At 34.3% G+C, this 24,103-nt stretch overlaps 4 protein-coding genes across 5 annotated transcripts; 1 reads left to right on the top strand and 3 right to left on the bottom strand.

Moving 5' to 3' along the window:
• Positions 1 to 160: 160 nt before the first annotated feature.
• On the top strand, positions 161 to 7,035 carry LOC145567107 (protein OBERON 3-like). Its single transcript, XM_081626335.1, has 4 exons — positions 161 to 352; positions 2,954 to 3,031; positions 3,335 to 5,041; positions 6,051 to 7,035. Exons 3-4 carry the CDS (start codon positions 3,361 to 3,363, stop codon positions 6,626 to 6,628), a joined length of 2,259 nt encoding a protein of 752 aa, XP_081482461.1. The 5' UTR covers positions 161 to 352; positions 2,954 to 3,031; positions 3,335 to 3,360; the 3' UTR covers positions 6,629 to 7,035.
• A 193-nt stretch (positions 7,036 to 7,228) lies between these two features.
• LOC145567105 (putative E3 ubiquitin-protein ligase XBAT35) lies at positions 7,229 to 11,069 on the bottom strand. The gene is made up of 9 exons (XM_081626332.1): positions 10,656 to 11,069; positions 10,209 to 10,320; positions 9,920 to 10,000; positions 9,480 to 9,568; positions 9,300 to 9,394; positions 9,114 to 9,195; positions 8,684 to 8,786; positions 8,473 to 8,552; positions 7,229 to 8,196 (listed from the first exon to the last, which is right to left on the bottom strand). The coding sequence occupies exons 1-9, from the start codon at positions 10,755 to 10,757 to the stop codon at positions 7,624 to 7,626; spliced, it is 1,317 nt and encodes a 438-aa protein (XP_081482458.1). The 5' UTR covers positions 10,758 to 11,069; the 3' UTR covers positions 7,229 to 7,623.
• Positions 11,070 to 12,648: 1,579 nt separating this feature from the next.
• LOC145567104 (putative E3 ubiquitin-protein ligase XBAT35) lies at positions 12,649 to 17,778 on the bottom strand. Of its 2 annotated transcripts, none has more exons than XM_081626331.1 (9): positions 17,478 to 17,778; positions 17,243 to 17,357; positions 16,247 to 16,327; positions 16,029 to 16,117; positions 15,813 to 15,913; positions 15,588 to 15,675; positions 14,813 to 14,906; positions 14,542 to 14,627; positions 12,649 to 13,519 (listed from the first exon to the last, which is right to left on the bottom strand). In XM_081626331.1, the coding sequence occupies exons 1-9, from the start codon at positions 17,577 to 17,579 to the stop codon at positions 12,878 to 12,880; spliced, it is 1,398 nt and encodes a 465-aa protein (XP_081482457.1). In that variant the 5' UTR covers positions 17,580 to 17,778; the 3' UTR covers positions 12,649 to 12,877. The 2 variants fall into 2 exon arrangements, with proteins under 2 accessions (XP_081482457.1, XP_081482456.1); XM_081626330.1 differs by having other exon boundaries at positions 12,651 to 13,519; positions 14,813 to 14,915.
• Positions 17,779 to 18,649: 871 nt separating this feature from the next.
• On the bottom strand, positions 18,650 to 23,852 carry LOC145567106 (putative E3 ubiquitin-protein ligase XBAT35). Its single transcript, XM_081626333.1, has 9 exons — positions 23,603 to 23,852; positions 23,360 to 23,474; positions 22,479 to 22,559; positions 22,254 to 22,342; positions 22,030 to 22,130; positions 21,803 to 21,890; positions 21,345 to 21,444; positions 20,708 to 20,793; positions 18,650 to 19,424 (listed from the first exon to the last, which is right to left on the bottom strand). Exons 1-9 carry the CDS (start codon positions 23,702 to 23,704, stop codon positions 19,023 to 19,025), a joined length of 1,164 nt encoding a protein of 387 aa, XP_081482459.1. The 5' UTR covers positions 23,705 to 23,852; the 3' UTR covers positions 18,650 to 19,022.
• Between the last annotated feature and the right edge of the window lie 251 nt (positions 23,853 to 24,103).

Genomic DNA, 24,103 nt, shown 5'->3' with positions numbered 1-24,103 from the left:
CTAACAACACCCTTAATATTAAAGTTTGATCAAATTCGACAATCATATTAAAGCAAATTAAATAAGATCAGATTAGATCAGACCAAATTAAATAAATTTATATAAGCAAAATTAAGTTTAACTGAAGGAGCCCTTACTCGTCAGTCGTCACTATTGTCAATCCTTTTCAGACAACATTAACGTTACCAAAAAAGACGAAACAAAAGAAAAAACTCTTGTTTCTCCTGAAAATTGAAAATGGCTTGCGTTGATTTTGGTAGCTTCTCTTTCTCTCTCCGCTGACCCGCGTTTTTGAGCAGCCGGGTTTTGTTGTATCTCTCGATTTCAGCTCTCTTGATTTGATGTCATAAACGTAAGTTATTTTGATTAATTAAATTGTTTATTTTTTATTAGATGTTTTGAAATTGCTTGGGGTTTGAATTTTGGATTCATGGAAGTTAAATTGTTAAGTTTTTCTGATCTAGTAAGTTCATCGTTACTTCTTATCTTACCTCTAATTTGTTAATTGATTTATAAGATTGTGGGTTCATTTAATTGAATTGGGTTTTGGGTTCTAATTTCTAATAATTTTAGAGTGGGGATCACTTGATGTATTCATTGAATTGGGTTATCCATTATTTGAATTGGATATTACACAAAGTTGATTCATTTATCTAATTGTAGTTTTTTTTTTAAAAAAAAATTTAGGGACTTTCCTTTGTCTTACTAATGTATTGAGGTGCCATTGATTTAAGCTGGAATTGGCATTGCATGGTTATGGTATTAGCCTACTATATCTTTATCCATTTTCTGCTATTAATGACATTATGTAGAAATTTGTCGTTTTCGAGGGTCAGCTTTACATTATTCTTCATATAGAGATGCTTAGTTCATAACTAAAACTTATCACACGGGTGTTTTGGGAATCTTGACTTATTACTGTGCTTTTCCAGGTTGTTGTGTATCAAATTATTAGTATCACCTTTTTGAAAATTGAAAATCGCATAATTGTTGTAGTTCATCTTAGTTAATCTGTAAGAATGTAAGATACTGGATGAATGCATTTGAAGATTAACTAATAATCCTAATATTAATTTGGGCTCTCTTTAGTTGGTAATTGGGAGAAATACAGAGAAATTATTGCAGTGGATTCAAGTTCCTCTATAGTTGGCCTAAGATTTGGGTTGGGTGCTTTGCTCATTTGCATATCTTTTGACTTGTGAGTGGGTGGCTGGGCGGTGAAGTGTATGAGGAGTTTTGTCCTTTTGTATATTTCAAGAATAGCTTATATCAAGAATTCCACGGCTTCCACCTTCGTTGGTTGATCTTTTTTTCAACTCATATATATGTTATCCTTTTTGATGTCACAAATGCTACCAGTTTATGATTGGATGGGATTTGGATGACTTCATTATATCTTTTCAATATTGACTAGTTCACCTCTTTGAATGTTATGTCTGAGTATAACAATGAAGTATATCTCCAATTTCCCCAATTTGTTATTTTAGTTGGTTGACTGGCTGAGATTACAAACACTCTTCTATTAAAGCAAGTAGTGCTTGTAAGCTTAGAGGTCCTCTCACTTGGATTTTTATTGGTCGGGCTATATTTTCAAATCAAGAGAGTAAATGAAAATGAGGAGTACAATTGCACTTCTAAAAATGAGTAGTTAAGGGCTATGTTACTCGGACTCGGTTATGGAAGTTAACCTTAGTCATCCGGTCTTGGACCAGACCACCATTTTGTTTAATATTTCCTCTGTTTTTTTTGTTAATTGCACCATTTTCTTTTTAGGGAAGTTGCATATCAATTGCACCATTGTTATAATGGGTATACTTTCATAACTTTTTGTTTGTGCTCGCACACCAAATACCTATTTTACCCTCACTCACATTTGATATTTACCTTTGTTACCTCACTTTTACTTTCTCTCCTTTGTTTGTAGTCACATGGTTATTTATTTATTTTATACCTTTGTTAAATTTTGTGCTCAACTCAAATGGTGCAATTAAAAAAAACCGAGGAAGTATTATTTATAAACTCTAGAATGTTTACATTTTACTTCAATATGTTAGGAATACTCTTTGAAATTAAATTTCCAATCCTTACTCCAGTGAATAGCCCTAAGTCCCTAATAGCATTGCATTCCTCTGGTAGGATGACGTAACTAGAATTTTCCCCTAATTTTAGATTGATTAGATACATATCTTTTTGGAAGGAAGATTATAATAAAAATGTGTTATATGATTTCATGAATAGTAGTATACTGTTTAGGGTTTTCAATATGTTTATCACATATCCTTCTGATTATTTGAGTAGCTTCCTAATTAAAGTGATTAAGTGTATGGCAATGATATTATTTGATGCTTAAATTTTATCTTACCATGTCTGGTGTTTTGATACCGTCACCATCATCTTCTTGACTGCTTGTGCTCTGATTGTATTAATGAGCATGGTATATAGGTGGAGTTGGGACCTTGTTTGGTTTTCTTTGTTTCTTGGTCCGTGCTGCTAGATTTACTAGCAGTTTGGTGTCGAAGTTTGTGCATGTGAGGGATTGTTTAAGCGGGTATGCGTGTGGCTATGTAAGTGCAACAAGTTCAAAGCTACCTCAATGTCGGGGCTGCTATTGCTATTGGTAATGTCTGCAGTGTGCTGTGCGTGCTCATGAGAGTGTTGTTGATGCACAGGGGTTTGAGTGGTGTCAGTGTCCTGGAACTTAAATTCATAATGATAATCGAATTATACACTAATTCAAAAGTAGAGTAATTAATAATACTTCCATTTATGCATTGAAAATTTGAAATGCTCGTCTTAGTTGTCTATTCAATATGATTCCCTTCATATTGTCATTGCCTTAATTTATGACGTCATTAGTAATTGTTTTTATTTTTGCCTTGAAGAATGTCTTTTTCATTAGCAATCAATTTTGTTATTGTTTTCAATTTATCACATTTATGTTTAATTTTTCCAGTGAAGTGTACTCTGAATTTTCCTTTGAAGCGGCTTGTGAGCTTTCTCTCCTCATTTCCTCAATTGAACAGCTAATGAGGTAAGACTTATTTATTTATTTATTTATTATTTTTTTATATTCCTTTTCTTTTGATAATCATCGAATATCAAGTTCACAATTTAATGTTTATTGTTTATTTACATGTCAATATAGAGTTTATAGTCAATTTAGGGTCCTCCCGAGGTGAGTTATTGAACTATTATGTACTGAAATTATGAAAGATTAAAACGAGCTATCTCGTCGCTGTATTTTGCTGTTCAGATCCTTAAGCTAAAAGACTTTAATGTAATTTTTGGATCCTACTTTGATATTTGATTCTTTTTAATTGCTAATGTTTTGCAGGCTTTGGTTTATAATATAACCCTTAAATGTCAGAACAAAACCATGAAAATAGACCTTTTCTCCCTGGGCCCAGTGACCGCCCTCCTTCCCTTGCTCAGGAGGAGAATTCAAACCAGCAGGAAAAATGGGTGGAGAGGGATTTTCTACAGTTGAGCAACAGTGATGGCGGTACGTCAAAACGAGAAGCTCAGGAGGATGGCAGGAGAAAGGGAGATGGCTGGAAGAAGCCTAAGCTTGAGACACAGACACTTGACCTGTCTCTAGCTCTGCCTAATGTTTCTCTTTCGCTTTCTGCATCAAATGCCGCACCACCAAATTGTGATGCTGTTGTGCGTCCTATGCCGTGTAGGAGTGTGCAGTCTTTGACCCTTTCAAATAATAATAACAATAACAATAATAATACCCAAGTAACATGCTCTGATGATTTTACTGCTGCTTCGTTATCATACTCTTACTCTCACCCATTTTCACATAACCCTAGCTGCTCGTTAACTCACAATTCTACTGAATATTATGAGAATTCGGTTGGTAGTCATAGGAGGGAGACTGATCAAATTTGGAATTGTGGTGAAGGAACCAATGGTTCTGTTCATAGTCGTTTTAAGCCAATTGGAGATGGGGTCTCATTATCAAATCATGGTGGTGGTGGTGGTGGTGGTGTAGCTTATACTTTGTTGAACAGATCCCATACCTTTAATAGGGATCCAGGTAACAGTCTGTATAGGGCAGCTGCCTCAGATACTAGTTCTTTCTTTCCCTCAGAATTGCCTGCCAAGCCAAGAACTGATTTGTGCTCTGCTGACTCCATGAGTAAATCATTGGACCAGGGGCTGAATAATTTGGAGGATATTAGAGGACACAAGCTTTCCAGAGGAGAAAGGATTGTTCGTGATGTCATTACAGAACATGCCACTGTTATGTCACAATTATCTCGTGAGCTTCCTGCTGAAGCTATTGAATCAGCTAAGGAGTACTTGAACTGTCTAATGGCATCACCTGAGAAAAAAGATGAGTTAGTTTGTCTGCAAAATTTGCTCGAAAAAAGGTCAGACCTTACAACGGAGACTCTTTCTAAGTCCGACAGACTACAATTGGAGATTCTGGTTGCAGTAAAATTTGGGCTTAATGAATTTGTTTCAGGGAAAGCTCGTCTCCCAACCAGTGAATTGGCTGAAATTTTCTTCTTCCAGAGATGTAGAAATATAAACTGTAAATCCTCGCTGCCTGTGGATGACTGTGACTGTAAGATTTGCTCGACAAAGAAGGGATTTTGCAGCCAGTGTATGTGTTCTGTGTGTAATACCTATGATTGTGCCAACAATACCTGTAGTTGGGTTGGATGTGATGCTTGCTCTCATTGGTGTCATGCTGCCTGTGGTGCTGAGAATAATCTAATAAGACCTGGCCCTAGCTTGAAGGGGTCCTCTGGCAAAACTGGGATGCAATTCTATTGTCTTGGATGTGGTCATGCTTCCGAAATGTTTGGATTTGTCAAAGATGTGTTTATCTTTTGTGCTAAAGATTGGGGTATGCAAACACTGATTAAGGAGCTTGATTGTGTTAGAAGAATCTTTAAAGAAAGTGAAGATCTAAAAGGCAAAGAGCTATATCTTAAAGCTGCTGAATTGCTCACAAGGCTTGAAAGAAGGGCTATATCTCCGTCAGATGCCTGCCATGTCATTATTCATTTCTTCACCTCCAAGTCTGGTAAAAGTCATAACAGATTTCTTTTTAAAAACTAACTTATTTTATTTTATGAACCCTTTGTTTTCATCAATGTCTTCTGCTTGTCCCATTCTCAGTTTTTGTATTTAAGATGGGATACTTTGTTAGTCTCCTGTTTACCAAGTTCTGGGAATAGTCATTTTCTATAAGCTATTTTACTTACATAAATAGCTTAAAGCTATTTTCCACTGGCATCTGAGCAATGGTTTGGATATGGGATCCGTTATTTTGGATTTGGGGATTTGTGAAAGAACTGGGTCAATGTTTAATGTGGTCTCTGTTAATTGGTTTTTTAATGTGTAAAATTGGAAAGTAAAAAATTTACTAAAATAGGATGATTTATCGCTAGTAAGCAAAGATGACTATTGCTGCCAGGCAATTGATTTTTCAGAGAGGCTATAATAAGGGATGAGAAGGGTGTTTTAAATTGGGAGAAGTTCCATTAGTCTTGTCATATCCATTAGTACAATTGTTAGCAGGAGTATATAAACTCATTTATTTAAGAGTTGAGGTTCATCTTTGTATACACAATTTGTGAAATACTGTTGGTGTTTTTTTTGGTTTTATAAGAATCTTCATGGGATTTTATGGATATAAGTTCCATTGAGGGAGTAAATCAAACTTCCGATTATATTATTGTTATATTGTGTTTAGGACCATTCTTTGCCAACGTTGATGATGTCTGACTTCTGGTAAATGTAATATTATAACATAGGGTTTCAATAATTGATGTTGTATAAAACTATAAAAGTTTATATTCTTATTGGCAATATGAACAAAAAACATTGCCAGCATACTTTGTCTGATAGGTTGCTCTTGGCCCTGTACCACTAGCTAAAAGTTTGAATTCATCATAACTTCTGTGCTTGACAGAGGTGATATTGTTTACTGCTTTTGATTAAATCTATTCAAGGTAATATGAAACTTGTCTACAAGTTTATAATTTTTGTCCAACTGGTTACTTAAATGTTCATGGATTCTTCTGTCACAGACAAGGAGGACACAGCACATTTTGCTCCTACTGGTGTTGGGGCAAACGAACTTACAGCCAGTCAAGGGCGTCGTCGAGATAATGTGTTCCCTTCTCCATCCTCCAATTTGGCTCAAAAGTCTAGCTTCATTAACTCTGCTACCATGCTGCAAGGTTTGCGTTCTTATGATTTCCATCAAAGCAGTTCCGAGCCAAATTTATCAAGTGAGCGACAATTAGCTATCGAGTGGTCTGGGAATTTGTCAAACAAGGATGGATTTGACAGCATGGAAAGTATCATCCGCTTGAAGGAAACAGAAGCCAGGATGTTCCAGAATCGAGCAGATGAAGCAAGAAAAGAGGTGGATACATATCGTCAAATGGTAGAGACAAAAACTGTGAAGCTGGATGAAGAGTACAGTGAGAAACTTGCAAAGTTGTGCTTGCAAGAGGCTGAAGAAAGGAGAAGAAAGAAATTAGAGGAGCTAAGAATTCTTGAGAATACGCACTCTGATTACTACAAGATGAAGATTCGAATGCAATCTGAAATTAGCAGTTTAATTGAAAGAATGGAGGCCACAAAGCAGCTGTGGGTCTAATAATCTTATAATCTATTTCTATGGCGCTTTCTTTTGATGCATTTTAGTGGCAGCAATGATTGCAGTTAAGGGTAATTACTCTGATTAGCATGTCTTTATTTTATGTTTGTGAAGCGTCCTTTGATTCTCAACTGTTCGAAGTGAAAGATTAACCAGTTGTGATTAGGGAAGATGAAGAGACTAGTGATTGCTATATCGAATATACTTGTCTATGTATTATACTATGTAATGTTGTGTTGTTGATTATTGTTAGCAATATACTTAATTCAGCTCATAAATGTTGTTAGATTTGGACCATCTGGTATTTTAGAAAAACAACTACTACTTTCGTAATTACTTGTAATGTTTTTCTTTTATGGTATCTAAGATTGATTATTAATAATTATACAAACCTTGCAAGTATAAAATCTTCATAAAAACCATTGCTGTTTCTTGTGACCACAGGGCACAAAATGTGACCAAGCATTAACAGTAACTTCACAATCAAGAATTTGCCGAACTATTTTAAGGAATTCATCAATTTTTCACCAAGCTGTTAACTTTGACGGATCATTAAGAACATAATTCATTTTATACTACGTATGAAATTATTCTCTAGCACATTGTATGCTCTTGAATTCCTAAATGTAATATACTTTTATGTACTTTGTGATGATGACATATCGATACTATGGTATATATCAATCAATATATGTACGGTGTTGAGAGAGTCACAAAGACAATGATGTAGACGAGATTCGATTTCAGATCTTGGATATCACTTTCTAAGACTTTAACTAATTAAGTTGGTTGATATCCACATGTTATAAATTATATTGTATGTAGGACCAGCAATATTTTGTTACGTTTTATTGCATAATTTGAGATAACAAGATCACCAGAAGAGAACAACCCCCCCTCCCAAATAAAAAAAAAAAAAAAAAAAGAATCACCAATAATCCACTCAGTCTTATGTACAAAATCCTACCTCCTTTTCTATATCTCTCTCTTTAACTTTAGATACCATAGAGTTTTACAACCTGATCAATCTCAGCTCTGCAAACGGGACAACCTCCATCATCGTCCTTAATCTTCTTCAAGCAAGACATACACGTAGACACGTGCCCACATGGGACACACGCTCCCTCAATTGGAGCTTCCCAGCATACTACACACACTGTCGATTCAGTAACAACAGGTGGTTTTTGTCCTGCAGACTCAGCAGATGGATTAGAAACTTCATCAATACTAGTTGAAGTATTATTGATCGGAGGAGCTGAGGGGATCGGAGGAGAAGCTACAGCCACTGCAGGGAACCTATCAGGTGTCTGCAAGACCCTGTCAGGTGTCTGCATGAATCTATCAGGTGTCTGCAAGGGTACAGGATTCAATTGTGTAGCACCCCAGTGGTTGCCACCATAGTGATCTCTGCGCCTTGGTGATTCGTGAACCCAAACATTGTTGTGGGGTGTCATGGGAGGCGATAAATTACTGGGTGTTCTCCATGCAGGACTACTGATTTGGGAGGCTGTATGCATTGGTGGCCCAATAGCATCAGAGATCATCATCTGAGCCGAGGCTGGCATAACCTGCATACATGTCATTCGGAAAATGAAGCATTAACTGTTCATGTTGAAGCTTGTCAATCCTTTGCACTTAATTTCGCTTAAGTAAGCTAAAATAAGCAACATCTAGTTGAAAAGAGTTCAATTATAACTCATACAGGGGGCTGTCAATCTTATAAGCAATATCTAGTTGAAAAGAGTTCATGTCACAAGTTTCGCCTAAGCTTCTAAGCTCAAGTCATACAGGGGGCTGTCAATCTTATAGCTGGATATCACAAATCATGTCAGTCAAAAAAATACCTGAGAGATTCCTTTACAAGCATTGTACAATCGTCGAAGCTGCTGCCTGTCGCTGTAGGTAACTGATGAGAATTTATATTCTGAACAAGAAAACAAAGATCAGTATACTTTCTTTCCAATAGCTTCTTCACCTCAATTTAAACTCATGATATATCAAGCTAAACAGAAAATAAGGGCAGGGTAGTCAAAAGATGAACATGTATGAACTCACTGGTCTGTTTGTTGGAAATTATCAAACAAGGACTTGGTTGATCGAATCTTGGCGCTTTTATACTATACCGACTAAGAGAGATAATTTTACGAGGCTCAGCATCCTGCTCAACAGATTAAGAAGAGACACTAATATGTTAAAATTGCAACAATTGTATTGCGCAAGCAGATTACAGTACTGATTACTGAAAGTATTAAACTCGATCCATTTCTGTAGGGAACAATGCAGTCTAATTCCATCAACAAGCAAATGTTTTAACAAAGCTAACCCAAGATGAATCCAACCGAGAAAAACGTGATCAAAACTAAATTGACCAACCCAAAGCTTAGCCAATTTGCCAATTTGCCAATTACAGCTCAAAAATTAAATTTGAGTGATACTAGTAGTGTATGCTAGTAAAAAAAATTGAACATTTAAAGAAAAAACATACTTCAGCAGTTGAGTAGATAACAAGCTCTATTTTCGGAGGTTTTGGAGGATTATGAGGACTGCGAGGTACTACAACAACCCAACTGGACAAGAACAAGATATAGTTTGATGTAAAAATCACATTTGAGCAGAACACGCGAAAAAAGAATGTTAGTATAAAAAAAATCAGGCAAGTAAAATAACTGACCTTATTCTTGTTGAAGATGATTGTGGAGCTGGTACATCAGAGAATCCTGGGCCCAAAGTTTCGCGTATTGGACCAGCAAAATAGCAAATACGGCTCTAGAAAGGGAAAAGAAATGATTAAGAACATTGAGGAACAAAAAGTGTTGTAACAAGAACAACAAGAAATTTAAGCAAATCAAACCTCAATCTCTTTAACAACAAGATTACGACCATTCTTCCTAGCAACATCCAGTGGAGTCTGATGCTCTCGATTCTTGACAAAAGCATTGGCTGTACATTCATACAAGAGCATTAATATGTTGTTATAATGTGCATTGCCAATGATCTGAGATTCCTTTTGATCATAGTACTGATGGACTGTCAAAAACTATCAGTACTGATGGACTGTCAAAAACTAACAGTACTGATCGAATGTCAAAAACTAGCATTACTGATAGACTGCCAACCTAGGCTGGTTTGGAATCTCAAAAGTACACTAAAATCAGTACAAAAATACTTGAAACCCCGGATAAAGAAACAGGCTGATGAACCTAAACCCAACTCGACTGACTACTTGTCTAGTTTGACATATCCTGTACTCAGTTATACATAATTTCGAAGTACTTCTAAAAGTAGACATACCTCCATGTGTAAGAAGTAATGCAACAGTGTTTTTTAGTCCTTCCTTTGCTGCATAATGTAGTGGTGTTCCTCCAGGACTAACTGTATATGATGAAAAACAAACCCGGGTTTTTAGTAATTTTCTTGACCATCAAAATCTTGTAAACAAGAGGTCTAAACTAGGATGATCATATTTTTTAGACATTGGAAAATCCATGTAATTAATATTTGACTTTTCTTTTTTCATTTTTATCAGTTGATTAAAACCTTTAAAAAAATATGAACTTGAAAAAATCATAAGAAAATTTACCTTTACAATAAGCATTAACATTGGCACCCAATTCAATGAGAATTTTGGCAATATCATACAGACCAGGATCCTTGGCTGCTACAATAAGAGGAGTTTTCCCTTCTTTTTTCCACTATCAAAATCACCAACAATAAAAATAAATAAAAAAAATCATCAAATTAAAAGCATCTTATTATCATAATATTAGCTACAACTATACCCAAAAGAAAAATCAGCAATAAATCTATGTTACATATATACAGGCTACACGTAACACAGATTCCACACAATCACACTTGATACAAGTAACAATTATATGCATAACACAACTTACTACACCAGTACTTTAGTAATTAAATTTGTGTGATATAGATGGTGCACGTATGCACGGTGCACTATGCTCATCGTGCACCTGATTAAAACGACATGTTATTGTACATGATAAATAAGTTACAGTAGATAAATTACCTCTAGACCAGCGCCTTGTTTAGAGAGAAATTGAATACCACTAACATCTCCATTAATAACATAATCGTACAACAGTTTATCTCTTGATTGTTTTTGTCCCATTTTTACTTCTCTCAAAACAAATCAAAATTAATAACAAAAAAACCAAAGAAAATGTGGAAAAATAACTGTAAACAATAAAAAAAAATTATATAAAAAAGGGGAACAAATAAAAAGAAAAACCCTTTAAAAATTGGGGTAATTATATAAAAAAGGGGAACAAATAAAAAGAAAAACCCTTTAAAAATTGGGGTGTAAGAATATTAATAATGTAGGAGAAGTAACAGAGTTAAGGTATGAAAGCAGAGAAAAATTAGCAGGTAAAGACAGAGTGATTGTATTGAATAAGAAAGAGTCAGAAAAATATTAGAGTTGAGAAACAAGCGGGTTTTTTAGTCAAAAGGTTGACAATTCAAGCTTAATTTTATTTATGAAAATTATCAAATAATTTTGGATAGGAAAAAAAATATGTCTTTGAAAATGAAAGTTTTTATATACTTCATTTTCTAATGTATATGTTGAAAATTTGGACTTGTGCACTTGCATAGAACATTCTTTGTGATTTAAAATTCTATGAAAGTTCGATATGTTCCATCATCATAAGGTGTATGACAATATAATTATATAAATTTTCTCTCATCGGAATTTATATTTAACTATATTTATAATGGGGGTAATAATTTATTGAAAACTAAAGGATACATGAGAAAAGAAATAATATTAAAAAAATAGGTTTTGGTATGAATGAGGACCTTAAGAGGAGATAAATATTATAATATTAAAATGTATTGTAGTTGTTTGCTAAAATAAAGTGTAACACTTTAAAAAAGATCGTAATAGAAAAGTATAACACCTATAAAGCAAAGGAGTATGACCATAATTACATTAGTAAAAATAAACGGATAATTTGATGATGGTCTATAGATAATAATTTTAGTATTTTTCGTATGAGGTATAGAGGTCTATGTCACTATGTATGTGTAGGAAAGTTCATAATTTCAAGGTCAAGGGTACACTACAATTAAAAATGTCCACCAAATTATAATATCTAGAAGTTACATAAAGTATAACAGTTATTGTTTAGTTATGAACTTGCTTGGTGTCTTGATGTACCAATTTCCAAGTTTGCAAACGTCCTACTTTTACATACTATATTAGTATATCACTATAATAAAAAAATAACATATAACCTTTTTATCAAATAATAATACTTCGTAATAATAGTGTGACAATTAATTCATTTTTTTTTTAATTTTTCTTTTCTTTCTTTCCATGTACTATAGTAACAAAATCAAAATGCGAAGTATAAGGAAAGAGAAAATTTAGTGGAAAAAGTGAAACCTTTTTCGGTTAGAAAAAAAGTAAGTTACAACAATTAGTAAACACAAACATCTATTTTTTTTTTTTTTGAAAGAAATCGGTATCTTTTATTCATAATAAAATTAAACAAGGTCTAATTCCGCCAAAGTAATGAGACTTTGAGGGAACGAACCTAAACGAACTAACTTAGAGTTACCATCGGTTTCCCACCTTGCAACAAGATGCGCAACCGTATTACAAGAACGTTTAACATGTTTAAAGCTACAAACATCAAAAAATAAGCTACCTATTCTAATGTCAAAAAAACACAAACATATCTAGTAACTAGTTAATCAATAAATTTAATTGAAATTAATATTTAATGTTATAAATATATATTAAATTAGTTTCTGAAAAAAATATTAGTTTTTCATTTAATATTGAAATTAGGCTGTATAGGTTGAGATCAAGCCTTGATTTGACAAGCAAAGGTTTCAAATTTTATGATATGAACAATTAGGGGTTCAATCAATGCAATCACATATATTAAACTATAAATCCTGCTATCCTACATCACTTAAAACCAGTTGAAGATAATAAATGTAAATGGTTTCTGAGATAATAATTTTCAGAAAAAATAAAAATAAAAAATGGAACTAGAAAGATGGTAAGTGGCAAAATTGATTATATAAAAGGTAGTAATTAACAAACTTTCCAAAGTATATGACTTGGTAGATATCTACAGCACATCTATAACACTCTCTGTTTGTAAACATTCTGATTTCTGACTATACAAAAGACAGACTAGCATAACAAGTATAAAATACAAATTGCACAATTTGGCCAAATAAAAAAAAAAAAAAAAAAAAAAGGTCAAGCCCCTTTCAAACAGCATATAGCCTGATAACCTGGTCAATCTTGGTTCGGCAAACCGGACAAAGCCCTTTCTTGGATTTGATTTCTGACAAGCAAGACATACAACCAGCCATATGACCACAAGGAATGCAAGCCCCCTCAACTGGGGCTTCCCAACATATCACGCAACAAGGCTCTTCTGTTTTACCATTTGCTTCGCTACTGGTAACAGACAACTCAACAGGGTCCATATCGATTGCTGGATAATGAATAGGCCCATCAACTACACCGTCCATGGGTATGGGAGGAGCTGATGGAGCTGAAGGGATAGGTGCTGAGGTGACAGTTGTATGATTGACTGGGGGCATGGTTGGACCTGAATCAGCATCAGCCCATCCATTTAATTCTTGTGCTGCAGGTTCATCGTCCCATCCATTTAATTCTTGTGCTGTGGGTTCATTGGCCCATCCATTGCAGCTTGCCTTTGTAGGAGGTGGGACACTAGATTGGCCGCATTCACTAAGAGTAACATTACTATCAAGGTCACTCCAACCATTTGTAGCAGAACTTGATTGAGAGTTCGAGCCTGCTGAAAGTTCTGGCTGATTGCTTGTGTTAACTTCGGGTTGTGAAGAGCTTCCGGCACTGAACAGCTGAGGGGAAGGCATAACCTAGATAGCCAATTTCGGAGGTGGTCAGAATCCAAGAATTAAGGATGCAGAAAATCTACTGAAGAGAAATAAAGAAAAGCATGCAGTGCAATTCAGAAGATAGGTTTTGGTACTACTCCAAAGGGTGCCTCAAAGCTGGTTATAGTAAAGATTCTGTCCTACAACGACCGATGTTGGATATTTGAGATACATAGGTTTGTTTTCTTCGATGGGTTCTGGACCTGTAAGCTACTGCTCAGATAGGCAAGTCATGAGCAGCCTGGAGTTCTGATGAGTCTGATCTATAGACTTCAGCCTGGAGCATCAATACTTTTCGATGCACAAGCTACTGTCTTTATCTTATGAATTTGAATTGTGGGCCGCATGCTCTAAAACTTCAACCAAGGAGAAACTCTGAGCACCCAAGCTATAGGCTACATCATCTCAGAGTTACAACAATTTGATGTAAGCTCAATGAGACCATCCGAGATTCAGAGGCCATGGCAATACAATCTAGATGACAGGCCAACCACCCTAAGATTCAAAGGCATTAAGTTTGGTAGTCATAGGATTCAGAACATGCAGGTCCATTTTCTGGAGCTGCTCCAGAGATACCCCAATCCAAGGGATGAGATGTGGCAAGAGGTAATTAAGTACAGAGGAAGCTTGGTTTGTGGTTTCAAAGTTCAGTGTAAGGGCTTAGGGGAATGAAAAGCTATTTCAAAGACAATGGAAACAAAGGGATAAGAATAAAATTCAGCTCCATCCATCATTACAAGCCAAACTTTTCTTCTCTTTTTTAGTCGGTACACGTTGGTTTCAGTACAAGCAGTGGGAAAAAGTTAAATGAAAAATCTCCAAGCCTACTTATGACTAAAAATTTGAGCAAATCAATCTTCAATACAAAATTTGCAAGAAGATAATAAGTTATCCAGACAATATTATGACAAAGTCACCAAGCAGAAAACTTTGGGTATGCCAGAGCACAAAAGTCACAAGGCATAAATTGATCCCAAATAAATACTAGATTACTTAGTACATACCTTAAGTAAACCTTTGCAAGCACTGTGTAACTGACCAAGTTGCTGCTTGTCTCCCTCAATGGCAGATAAAAATTTATAACGGGACCCTGAAAAACACAGGAAGAGAAATTATGTAAGAGAGACCCAGCAAAAAAGTGGACAGGGGTTACAATTCAATACAAAAACTTCATCAGATTATTAATCCACGTACAGCTATCACAGGCAAACATAGAGTAGGCATGCCAAAAAGAAGCGAGTTCGGCCAAAAAATAATTAATAGTGATGAGCTTACCAGTTGACTCATTGAAGATTGTCAAGGAGGGATCTGACTCGTGAAACTTTGGTTCCACAATGTTGGACTTCCAAAGAGGAATGACAGTACGAGGCTGGGGATCCTGTTCATTAAACCTTTTTTAGATGATATAATAGGTCATTTATAAAGTAACAAGATGAACAATATACAAAAACAATGTACATGTATAGCAACAGTACACACACACACACACACAAATTGTTTAAAGAGCAAAATTTAAATCACAGTCCTTGAGGGCTTGAGTTCCACGGATGGACAAAATAGAATATGATTATCCTAGAAGCAAAACCTATAGTTCCAAACAATAATTCAAGTCATACTTAGTCACTTAGGGTTTGTTCTCTTCACGTAAAAAATAGTGTTCTGGTCTGAATTTTCTTAAGTTTGGTCTGAATTTTCTTAAGTGTGGTCTAGTCTGGTCTAGTATGCATTATTCTGATCTGAATATCTGATTGTATTGATTTGACTAAACTTTGACCTTAATTGAAAGTCAATGTATAAGAAGAAACATTACCAAGTAGGATCTCGTTAGATTCGTCTCAACGTCTATTTTTCAAATAAATAGTTTTCATAATTTTTAAAAATACAAAATTAAAGATTTATGTCAATAAGCAAACAGAATGAAGAAGATCTGATCTGGTCTGAAATTTTTTTATCCAGTCTGATTTGATTTAATATTATCAAGAAAAAGTATAAGTAATGATTAATGAGTATAAGGTGAAGAGAACAAAGCCTTGGTCATAAAGTTACATACCTGCGCACTAGAATACACAATGAGCTCCAATTTTAGAGGCCCTCTTGCATTGGGGAGACTGCAAGGAACAACCACCACCCAACACTTCCTGGAAAAGAAAGCAAAAAGGTAAAAGAGCTATAGAACTTTGAAGAATACGTTCAACTCCCGCTCCCCTTCAACAAATTAGATAGAGACAACAGCTGAATGAAACATGCAAAGTGCAAACAATGACGGAGGCATTACCTTGAGCTTCTTCTCGCTAATCGATGAGGCACCAAAGAACCTAGGATGCCTGGCACCACCAGAATCTCACGCATATCACCAGAGAAATAGCATATATGTGCCTGAAGGGGAGAAAAGTTCCAAGGAGAAATAGGGCATAAAACAAAAACCAAATTTAGCTGTATATCTTCAAATTCTGAATGTATACTTCATGATGATCAAGCAAAAAGTAAGAACCTCAATTGCACGGACAACATTGCAGTAACCCTTTGTTCTTGCTACGTCTAACGGTGTTTGACAATCATCATTTCTTGCAAAAGGGTTTGCTGCAAGTTTATTCAACAGAGCCTATCATACATGTCTGACAATCCAAATTCTTTTCTCAATTTAAGTCTCAAATAATGACCATCTCAGATGGATAATCTAGAACAATCAGTGACTGTTATGAAATTCACCTCCATGCAAGAGAAGCAACTTAACAGTGTGGTCCAGGCCTCTCTTCGCAGCATGATGCAAAGGTGTACCCGCATGAACCCCTAACATGCAAATGGAAATGATTAAGATCAATAAAGAGATAGAATTCCTGGCAAAAAATTCTAAATTTATAAGTGAACACTTCAATGCTTCTACTCAGTATGTATAATATAAGATGTAACCACTCTATAGTCCTTGCTATATAGCAATTTAAAAAAAATAAAAAAAAAAGAATAGAGTGCTATTTTAGAATTTTATTCCAAAAATGTGTTACGTATGTTAATGTACTGAATCAACTTTGACTTCAAAACCTTATAGTAAATGTACTTCTATGAATACTAAATTCAAAGGTTACTTGTATACAGCCCAGAAGGCCAGAACTGTGTGGATTAGTATCATTACTAACCATCAAAGGAAGCATAGTTCTATATATCTTTACTCAATCTTCAAGATATATCAATTTACTCCCAAACCAATCACATGCTTCCATAGATCCCCCAGTTGTTACCATCGGATTACGAAGGGGAAGCTAGGGGGTCGCGTTACATCAAATCACTCCCAACATCTAGTATATTAAGGGTCATAAGCAAACCACTCCCAAACATCTATGTACATTATTGGTCAACAATCAAACCACTCCCAAACATCTATGTATATTATTGTTCAACAAACAACCTACCGTGGTTCAGTCAAATCAAGTAACAATTTTTGTGATTACCTGCTAGAAAATTTGGAATAGATTAACCAATACATAATCAAATTTGGAACCCCCAATGAATACCATAATCAAAGTTGAGCAAAAAACAGTATTACAAATTGGCAAGTAGCTTAGTTGGTTAAAGTATCGAGGGTGGCACACAAGACCCGAGATCGAATCCCGCCCTATGTAGCTATCTTTGCATCCATAAACTGATTCTAGCAAAGCTAAAGCAATTTATAATAGTAAACAAATAAAGGGTTTGATTAAAACAACATACCAGGGCGATAAGCATTAACATTTGCACCCAATTCAATCAAAGTCTTGGCCACAATATAAAGTCTAGGATCCATACAAGCCAAAATTAATGGAGTTTTTCCTTCTTTATCAATCCACTATATAAATCAAACCCAGAAAATAATGATCATAACATCATAAAGAATTATATTGAATTTACCAAAAATCAAAATTACAACCCAGAAAATTAAAAGTATAAGATTGATGAAGAGAGATACCTCGAGTCGAGCTCCTTCAGAGCAAAGAGCTTTAATGGTATCAATATTGCCTTCAATCACTTGCTGATAAACCAGTTCATCTTTAGAGATTTTTTGACCCATTTTACAATACTTTTGATTAATAACTTTGATGAAATACCCAGAAAAATATATCCAAGAATTCAGCTTTTTTACAAGTGCCCTCAATCTTAACGATGAAGGAATTGAGGAACACTGGGAAATGGGGATGAGTGTGGACTCAGACAATTATCTTCGCGGGGTCGTTTGGAAATTCTGGAATTTTTTATATTCCGAGGTTGATTTCTTTCTTCTTTCTTTTATTTTGACAAAAGGTTGATTTTTAACGTAGTACTGTACTTTTTTTTTTTTTTTTTTTTTTGCACCATGTCTCATTAAAAATTAAAAAATAGGTTCGTAGTTAAAAAAAAAAAAAAAAAAAAAAAAAAAAACTCGTAGTTCAAAAAAAATATAAAAGGATTGAGGGAGTATTTGGTATAGGCCACCAAATAGGCTGAAATGAAGGCAAATAGGCAATAATACACAAAATTAGGTCATCTTTATTATATAAGTCAAGGAGAGGATGAGTGAAAAGTTGGTGTCAGACTCTTGAACCTCTAAATTATTCCTGAAATAATATTAACCTATATGCAATAAGAATCTTCATAGAATATTTAACAAAACGCCGAAGGTGTAAAAGCAATTGTACGTGTGGAAAAAATGAAAGTCATAATATCAATTTTGCAAAATACGCTGCCTTTACTACATCAATGCAACGCATTGCGTGCATATAGCGATAGTTTTAAAAGACATGAAGACCAATGTCTTGAATTGAAGTAGTAATGGTAAAAGAAGCATCTTGGGATCACAAAATGTTATTTAAGAGTGTTATGACCATATATACATATAGTAAAATAATAGTTCATAGTTTAAATTTTTGTTATTTTACTAAAAAAAATAAATTTGAATTTAACATAAGCAATTAAACTTCAACATGGGAGTTTTTTGTTCATCTTATCTTCAGTTATTTCAAGAGAAATTAGTTCAAATAGGATAAAATCAGGTAAAATAAGTTTTGATAAAGGTTCTCAAAGCTCAAATGGATGAGAAATGACAACTAAAATAAATTCTAACAAGGTCCAATAAGTTCGAACAAGTGAAAATTTAATGAATAGAACACACCCTAAAATAATAATAATAATTTCTGTTCAGCAAATATAATTTAAGACTCCAAAGCAAACGTGACCTAAATGGTTTCAAAGATAATTTTCAAAAAAAATAAAAAATAAAAAACAAAACTGGAAGCAAGTGGCAAAATTGATTATTTACTCATTGAAGATTTTTCAAAAAAGTATGACTTGGTAGATATCTACAAGCACAACTCTAACTCTCCTGTAAAAATTCTGATTTCTGACAATACAATAGATAGACTAGCATAACTTCACAAAAAACTGAATAGCATGACCACACCACTCCATTGCACAAGTGTAGAATAAAGTTCCACACTGGCAAACATCAAAAAAATAAAAATAAATTGTCAAGCCTCTTTCAAACAGCATATAGCCTGAGAACCTTATCAATCTCAGTTCGGCAAACCGGACAAAGCCCTTTCTTGGATTTGATTTCTGATAAGCAAGACATACAACCAGCCATATGACCACAAGGAACACAAGCCCCCTCAACTAGAGCTTCCCAGCATATCACGCAACGAGGCGCTGCTGTTTTACCATTTGCTTTGCTACTTGTAACAGACAAGTCAACAGGGTCCATATTGATTGTTGCATGATGTATAGGCCCATCAACTGCACCGTGCATGGGTAAGGGAGGAGCTGATGGAGCTGAAAGGATAGCTGCTGAGATGACAGTTGTAGAATTGACTGGCTGATTGCTAGTGTTAGCTTCGGGTTGTGCAGAATTTCCGGCACTGGACAGCTGAGGGGAAGGCCTAACCTAGATTGCCAATTTCAGAGGTGGTCAGAATCCAAGAGTTAAGGAAACAGAAAATCTACTGAAGAGATGCAGTGCAATTCATAACATAGTTGCATAAAAAAACTCCACTATTATTGCATGTATCATTAACTATAATATCTTTATACCTCGTATTATATTAAAATGGCTGCCACTAGAACATAATTTTGCTCCTAAAGTTTGGAAAAAAAAAATCCTCCAAAATATGTTCTCCTTATATGTCTTTAGGTAAAATCCCTCATAATTTGCTGTATAATGTGTCAAATCTCTTAATAAATATAAGAGATAATCATTAGTCTCATAATGTAGTTTGGTCCAAGTAGTGAGTGATAGTTAAAGAAAGAAAATCTCAGTGAGGGAGTAGCTGCTCATAAGGAGAATCAGAAGTCCTTCAAAATATAAATCAAGGAGATTTCCAAGTACATTACATGCAAAGCACCATAAAAATGTGCCTTAGGAGAGGCTAGAAATTACTTTTTTAGCCACATACAGATTTGAGTAGACTCCAGAATCTAGCTACAGTTGAAATTATTATCAAATTGAACCTACTTCGTAGTTAATAGTGAGCTGAGCCAATTTCAGAATCTTATCACACGATCAGAAGTTATAGGCTTCAACAAGTAATCTCATAACCCAGCCTACCGTGAATGAAGGCTTCAACTTCAGTAATTCTAGAATATAGTCATTCATCAATCATCACTGTGTATTATTGGGAGACATGGAGACTGAAAGCTATTTTTATTTACAATTTCTATTATCCAACCTAATTTTTTATTTATATGTACCAAAAATGCTTTGTGGTGCCATTACAGAAGTTAGATGAAAATCTCCAAAGCTAATAATCAATTACCACTACATAAATTCGAGCAAATTAAATCTTTAAGACAGATTTTTTAAAGAAGATCATGAGTTATCCAAACAATATAAAAGTGAATTCAGTCATCAAAGCCAAATAATAATAATAATAATAATAATAATAATAATAATAATAATAATAATAATAATAATAATAATAATAATAATAATAATAATAATAATAATAATAATAATAATAATAATAATAATAATAATAATAATAATAATAATAATAATAATAATAATAATAATAATAATAATAATAATAATAATAATAATAATAATAATAATAATAATAATAATAATAATAATAATAATAATATTAATAATAAAAAGGTATGCCAGCCAGAGTGCAAAAGCCACAAGACAGAAATTGATCCCAAAGAAATACTAGTCTACTTAGAACATACCTTAAGAAACCCTTTGCAAGCACTGTGTAACTGACTAAGTTGCTGCTTGTCTCCCTTAATGGCAGATAAAAATCTAAAACGGGACCCTGAAAACCGTCAGAACAGAAAGTGTGTAAGAGAGACCTCAGAAAAAAATGGATAGGGGTGACAATTCAATATAAAAAATTCATCAGATTATTAATCTACATACAGTACAAGCATAGAGCTACCACAAAGATAGTGCTAATCATTGATTATTTTTAACCAACAAGCCCACTAAACTTATTGATTAAAAACTCTCCAAATATATAGAACCCAAAGCACATTATCTCTGATAGAATAATGCAGCCAATATTTATGTGACCAGTGACAGAAATTATCAGACGTTTTATGCCGCTTTTCTAATTCCAACATTAAAAAATTTACAAGCTTTCGAACAAGCATGGCATAATCATGCATGGTACTCTCTCTAGTCGTTTGCTTGTATAATAACTTACAGTATGAGGCATAACCATAAATCACTTAAAAATTTAGAAGTAAAACTAGCTAAGATTTTAGAGTAGATAAATATCAGACATCCCTTCATCACAGGACAACATAGAGAAGGCATGCCAAAAAGTGAGTTCGGCCAATAAACAATTCATAGTAACGAGCTTACCAGTGGACTTGTTGAAGATTATCAAGGAGGGATCTGACTTACGAAGCTTTGGTTCCACGATGTTGGATTTCCAAAGAGGAATGACAGTAGGCTGGGCATCCTGTTCATTAAAACCTTTTTTAGAAGATGTAATAGGTAATTTACATAGTAACTAAATGAATGTTATCCAAATATATGTTCATGTATGGTAAATTGGGAACAGTATTTAAGGTCAAGTCAGGTTTAACACCACTCAAGCCCTTAAGGTCATTTGCTCTCGAGCCTTAAGCAGCAGAACTGAACAAGATAGGCTCTTATGGCAGAAACACACACAAAGGTAAAAAAAATATTTGTTAGAGTAAACTCCAAATCACAATCCTAGAGTTCTTACAGACGGGCAAAAATATGATAATCTTCAGAAGCAAACTCTATAATTTCAAACAATTATTCAGGTCACACTTAGTCATAATGCCACATACCTGCACACTAGAATACACAGCAAACTCCAATCTTATAAGCTCCCCTATATTGGGGAGGCTGCAAGGAACAACCACCACCCAACTCTCCCTAGAAAGATAAGAAAAAGGTAAGAGAGCTGTAGCTACTTCAAAGAATACATTCAACTCCTGATCCTCTTCAACAAAATAGATAGAGACAACAGCTATAAATGAAACATGCAAAGTGTAAATGATGACAGAGGAATTACTTTGAGTGTTTTCTAGCTAATCGATGAGGCACCAAAGAGCCAAGGATGCTTGGCACCAGCAGAATCTCACGTATTTCACCAGAGAAGTAGCATATATGTGCCTGTGATGAAGGGGAGAAAAATCCCAAGGAGAAAAAGGTGTGCATAAAGAGATAACCGTATTTAGCTGTATATCTTCAAATTATGAATGTATACTTAATGAAGATCAAGCAAAAAGAAAGAACCTCAATTGCACGGACAACATTGCAGTAACCCTTTGTTCTTGCTACTTCTAACGGTGTATTACAATCATCATTACTTGCAAAAGGGTTTGCTGCAAGTTTATTCAACAGAGCCTATCATAAATGTCTGGCAATCCAAAATCTTTGCTCAATTTATGTCTCAAATAACACTACGTTAGAAGGACAATCTAGAACAAACAGTCAAACAGTGACTGCTATGATATTCACCTCCATGCAAGAGAAGCAACTTAACAGTGTGGTCCAGGCCTCTCTTCGCAGCATGATGCAAAGGTGTACCCGCATGAATCCCTATTAAGATCAACAAAGAGACATAATTTCTGAGAGAAATCTTCATAAGAGAATACTTTGAGTTGCGTATGCAAATGTACTGAGTCATCTTTCTCTCCGTAATCTTGTAGGGAAATGCACTTCTATGAATACATAATTCAGAATTTCAGAGGGTACATCAATAAAGACCAAACCAGTGTTCATTAGTAGCATTACTATAAAAGACATATATTATTTTTTTCACAGGAAGTATTATTTTATTTATGTTAGCTCAATCTTCATGATATATCAATTTACTCCCAAACCAATCACGCCTCCATAGATTCACCCATTGTTCCCATCGGATTATGAAGGGAAAGGGGGCGCGTTACATGAAACCACTCCAAAACATCTAAGTACATTATTGATGAACAAGCAAACCACTCCCAAACATATATGTGACTATGTACATTATTGGTTAACAAACAACCTACCGTGGTTCAGCCAAATTAAGCAACAAATTTTGTGATTATAGCCCCCTAAAAATTACTGTATTAAATTCCGGAATTAATAAATCAAAACATACAAAAACATCCAATGAGTACCATAATCTAACTTAGCATAGGATACTACTTGTATTATAAATTGTAAACCAGCTCAGTTGTATAAAGTATTGAGGGTGGTACACATGACCCGAAACCAAATTTTTCCCTATGTAGATATCCTTGCACCCATATACTCATTCTAGCAAAGCAAAAGCAATTCTTAAGTGCAAATAAATAAAGGGTCTGATAAAATAAAAATAAATAAATAAATAAAAATAAATAAATAAAAAAACATACCAGGGCGATAAGCATTAACATTTGCACCAAGTTCAATCAAAGTCTTGGCCACAATATAAAGTCTAGGATCCATACAAGCTACAATCAATGGAGTTTTCCCTTCTTTATCAATCCACTACAAATCAAACCCAGAAAATTATGATCATAACATCAAAAATATTGAATTAAATTATTATTCTATCTAATAAAGATCAAAATAACAACCCAGAAAATGATAACTACAAGATTGAAGAAGAGGGATACCTCGAGTCCAGCTCCTTCAGTGCAAAGAGCTTTAATGGCATCAATATTACCTTCACTCACTCGCTGATAAACCAGTTCATCTTTTGACATTTTATGACCCATTTTACAATAATTTTGATTAAAAACTTTGATGAAATACCCAGAAAAATAAATTCAAGAATTCAGCTTTATTCAAGTGCCCTCAATCGTAACGATGAAGGATGTGAAGGGCACTAGGAAATAGGGATGAGTGTGGGCTTCCACATTTATCTGCGCGGGTTCGTTTGGTTTGATATTGAAAATTACCGAGTCTTATAACTTTTGATTACCATAATTTTTAAATATGGATGGCTGAAATTATTTGTTTTTTTGATTTATTTTTAATTAAAAATTATTTTTTAATATTTTATATTTTTTTTTTGTTTCCAGAATTTTGAAAATATTAAAAAAAAAAGTTCTGAAAGATAAAAATATATCAACATATATATATATATATATATATATATTATTTTTAATTAAAGG

This window comes from Chenopodium album, chromosome 11, assembly GCF_948465745.1.
Source record: "Chenopodium album chromosome 11, dcCheAlbu1.1, whole genome shotgun sequence".
Taxonomy (NCBI): Eukaryota; Viridiplantae; Streptophyta; class Magnoliopsida; order Caryophyllales; family Amaranthaceae; genus Chenopodium; species Chenopodium album.
Note: the sequence above shows the minus strand (reverse complement) of the source record. Positions and strands in the feature narration are given on the sequence as shown.

Bases quoted from the DNA above. Each gene is read 5' to 3' on its own strand.
- LOC145567105 (XM_081626332.1), bottom strand. From the start codon at position 10,757: ATGGGACAAAAACAATCAAGAGATAAACTGTTGTACGATTATGTTATT. The intron at 9,395-9,479 runs GTTTGATTTGCT...TTCCCTTTCTAG, and splicing joins TTGTTGTTAAAGAGATTGAG to AGCCGTATTTGCTATTTTGC. The intron at 8,787-9,113 runs GTATGTTTTTTC...TCTGTTGAGCAG, and splicing joins TTATCTACTCAACTGCTGAA to GATGCTGAGCCTCGTAAAAT.
- LOC145567107 (XM_081626335.1), top strand. From the start codon at position 3,361: ATGTCAGAACAAAACCATGAAAATAGACCTTTTCTCCCTGGGCCCAGT. The intron at 5,042-6,050 runs GTAAAAGTCATA...CTTCTGTCACAG, and splicing joins TTTCTTCACCTCCAAGTCTG to ACAAGGAGGACACAGCACAT.
- LOC145567106 (XM_081626333.1), bottom strand. From the start codon at position 23,704: ATGGGTCATAAAATGTCAAAAGATGAACTGGTTTATCAGCGAGTGAGT. The intron at 23,475-23,602 runs GTATCCCTCTTC...TTTGATTTGTAG, and splicing joins CTGAAGGAGCTGGACTCGAG to TGGATTGATAAAGAAGGGAA. The intron at 21,891-22,029 runs GTAATTCCTCTG...TTATCTTTCTAG, and splicing joins TTAGCTAGAAAACACTCAAA to GGAGAGTTGGGTGGTGGTTG.
- LOC145567104 (XM_081626330.1), bottom strand. From the start codon at position 17,579: ATGGGTCAAAAAATCTCTAAAGATGAACTGGTTTATCAGCAAGTGATT. The intron at 14,916-15,587 runs GTATGTAACTTT...TTTAATGAACAG, and splicing joins TTGTGTATTCTAGTGCGCAG to GATCCCCAGCCTCGTACTGT. The intron at 13,520-14,541 runs GTATGTACTAAG...TTGGCTATCTAG, and splicing joins CTTGCAAAGGTTTACTTAAG to GTTATGCCTTCCCCTCAGCT.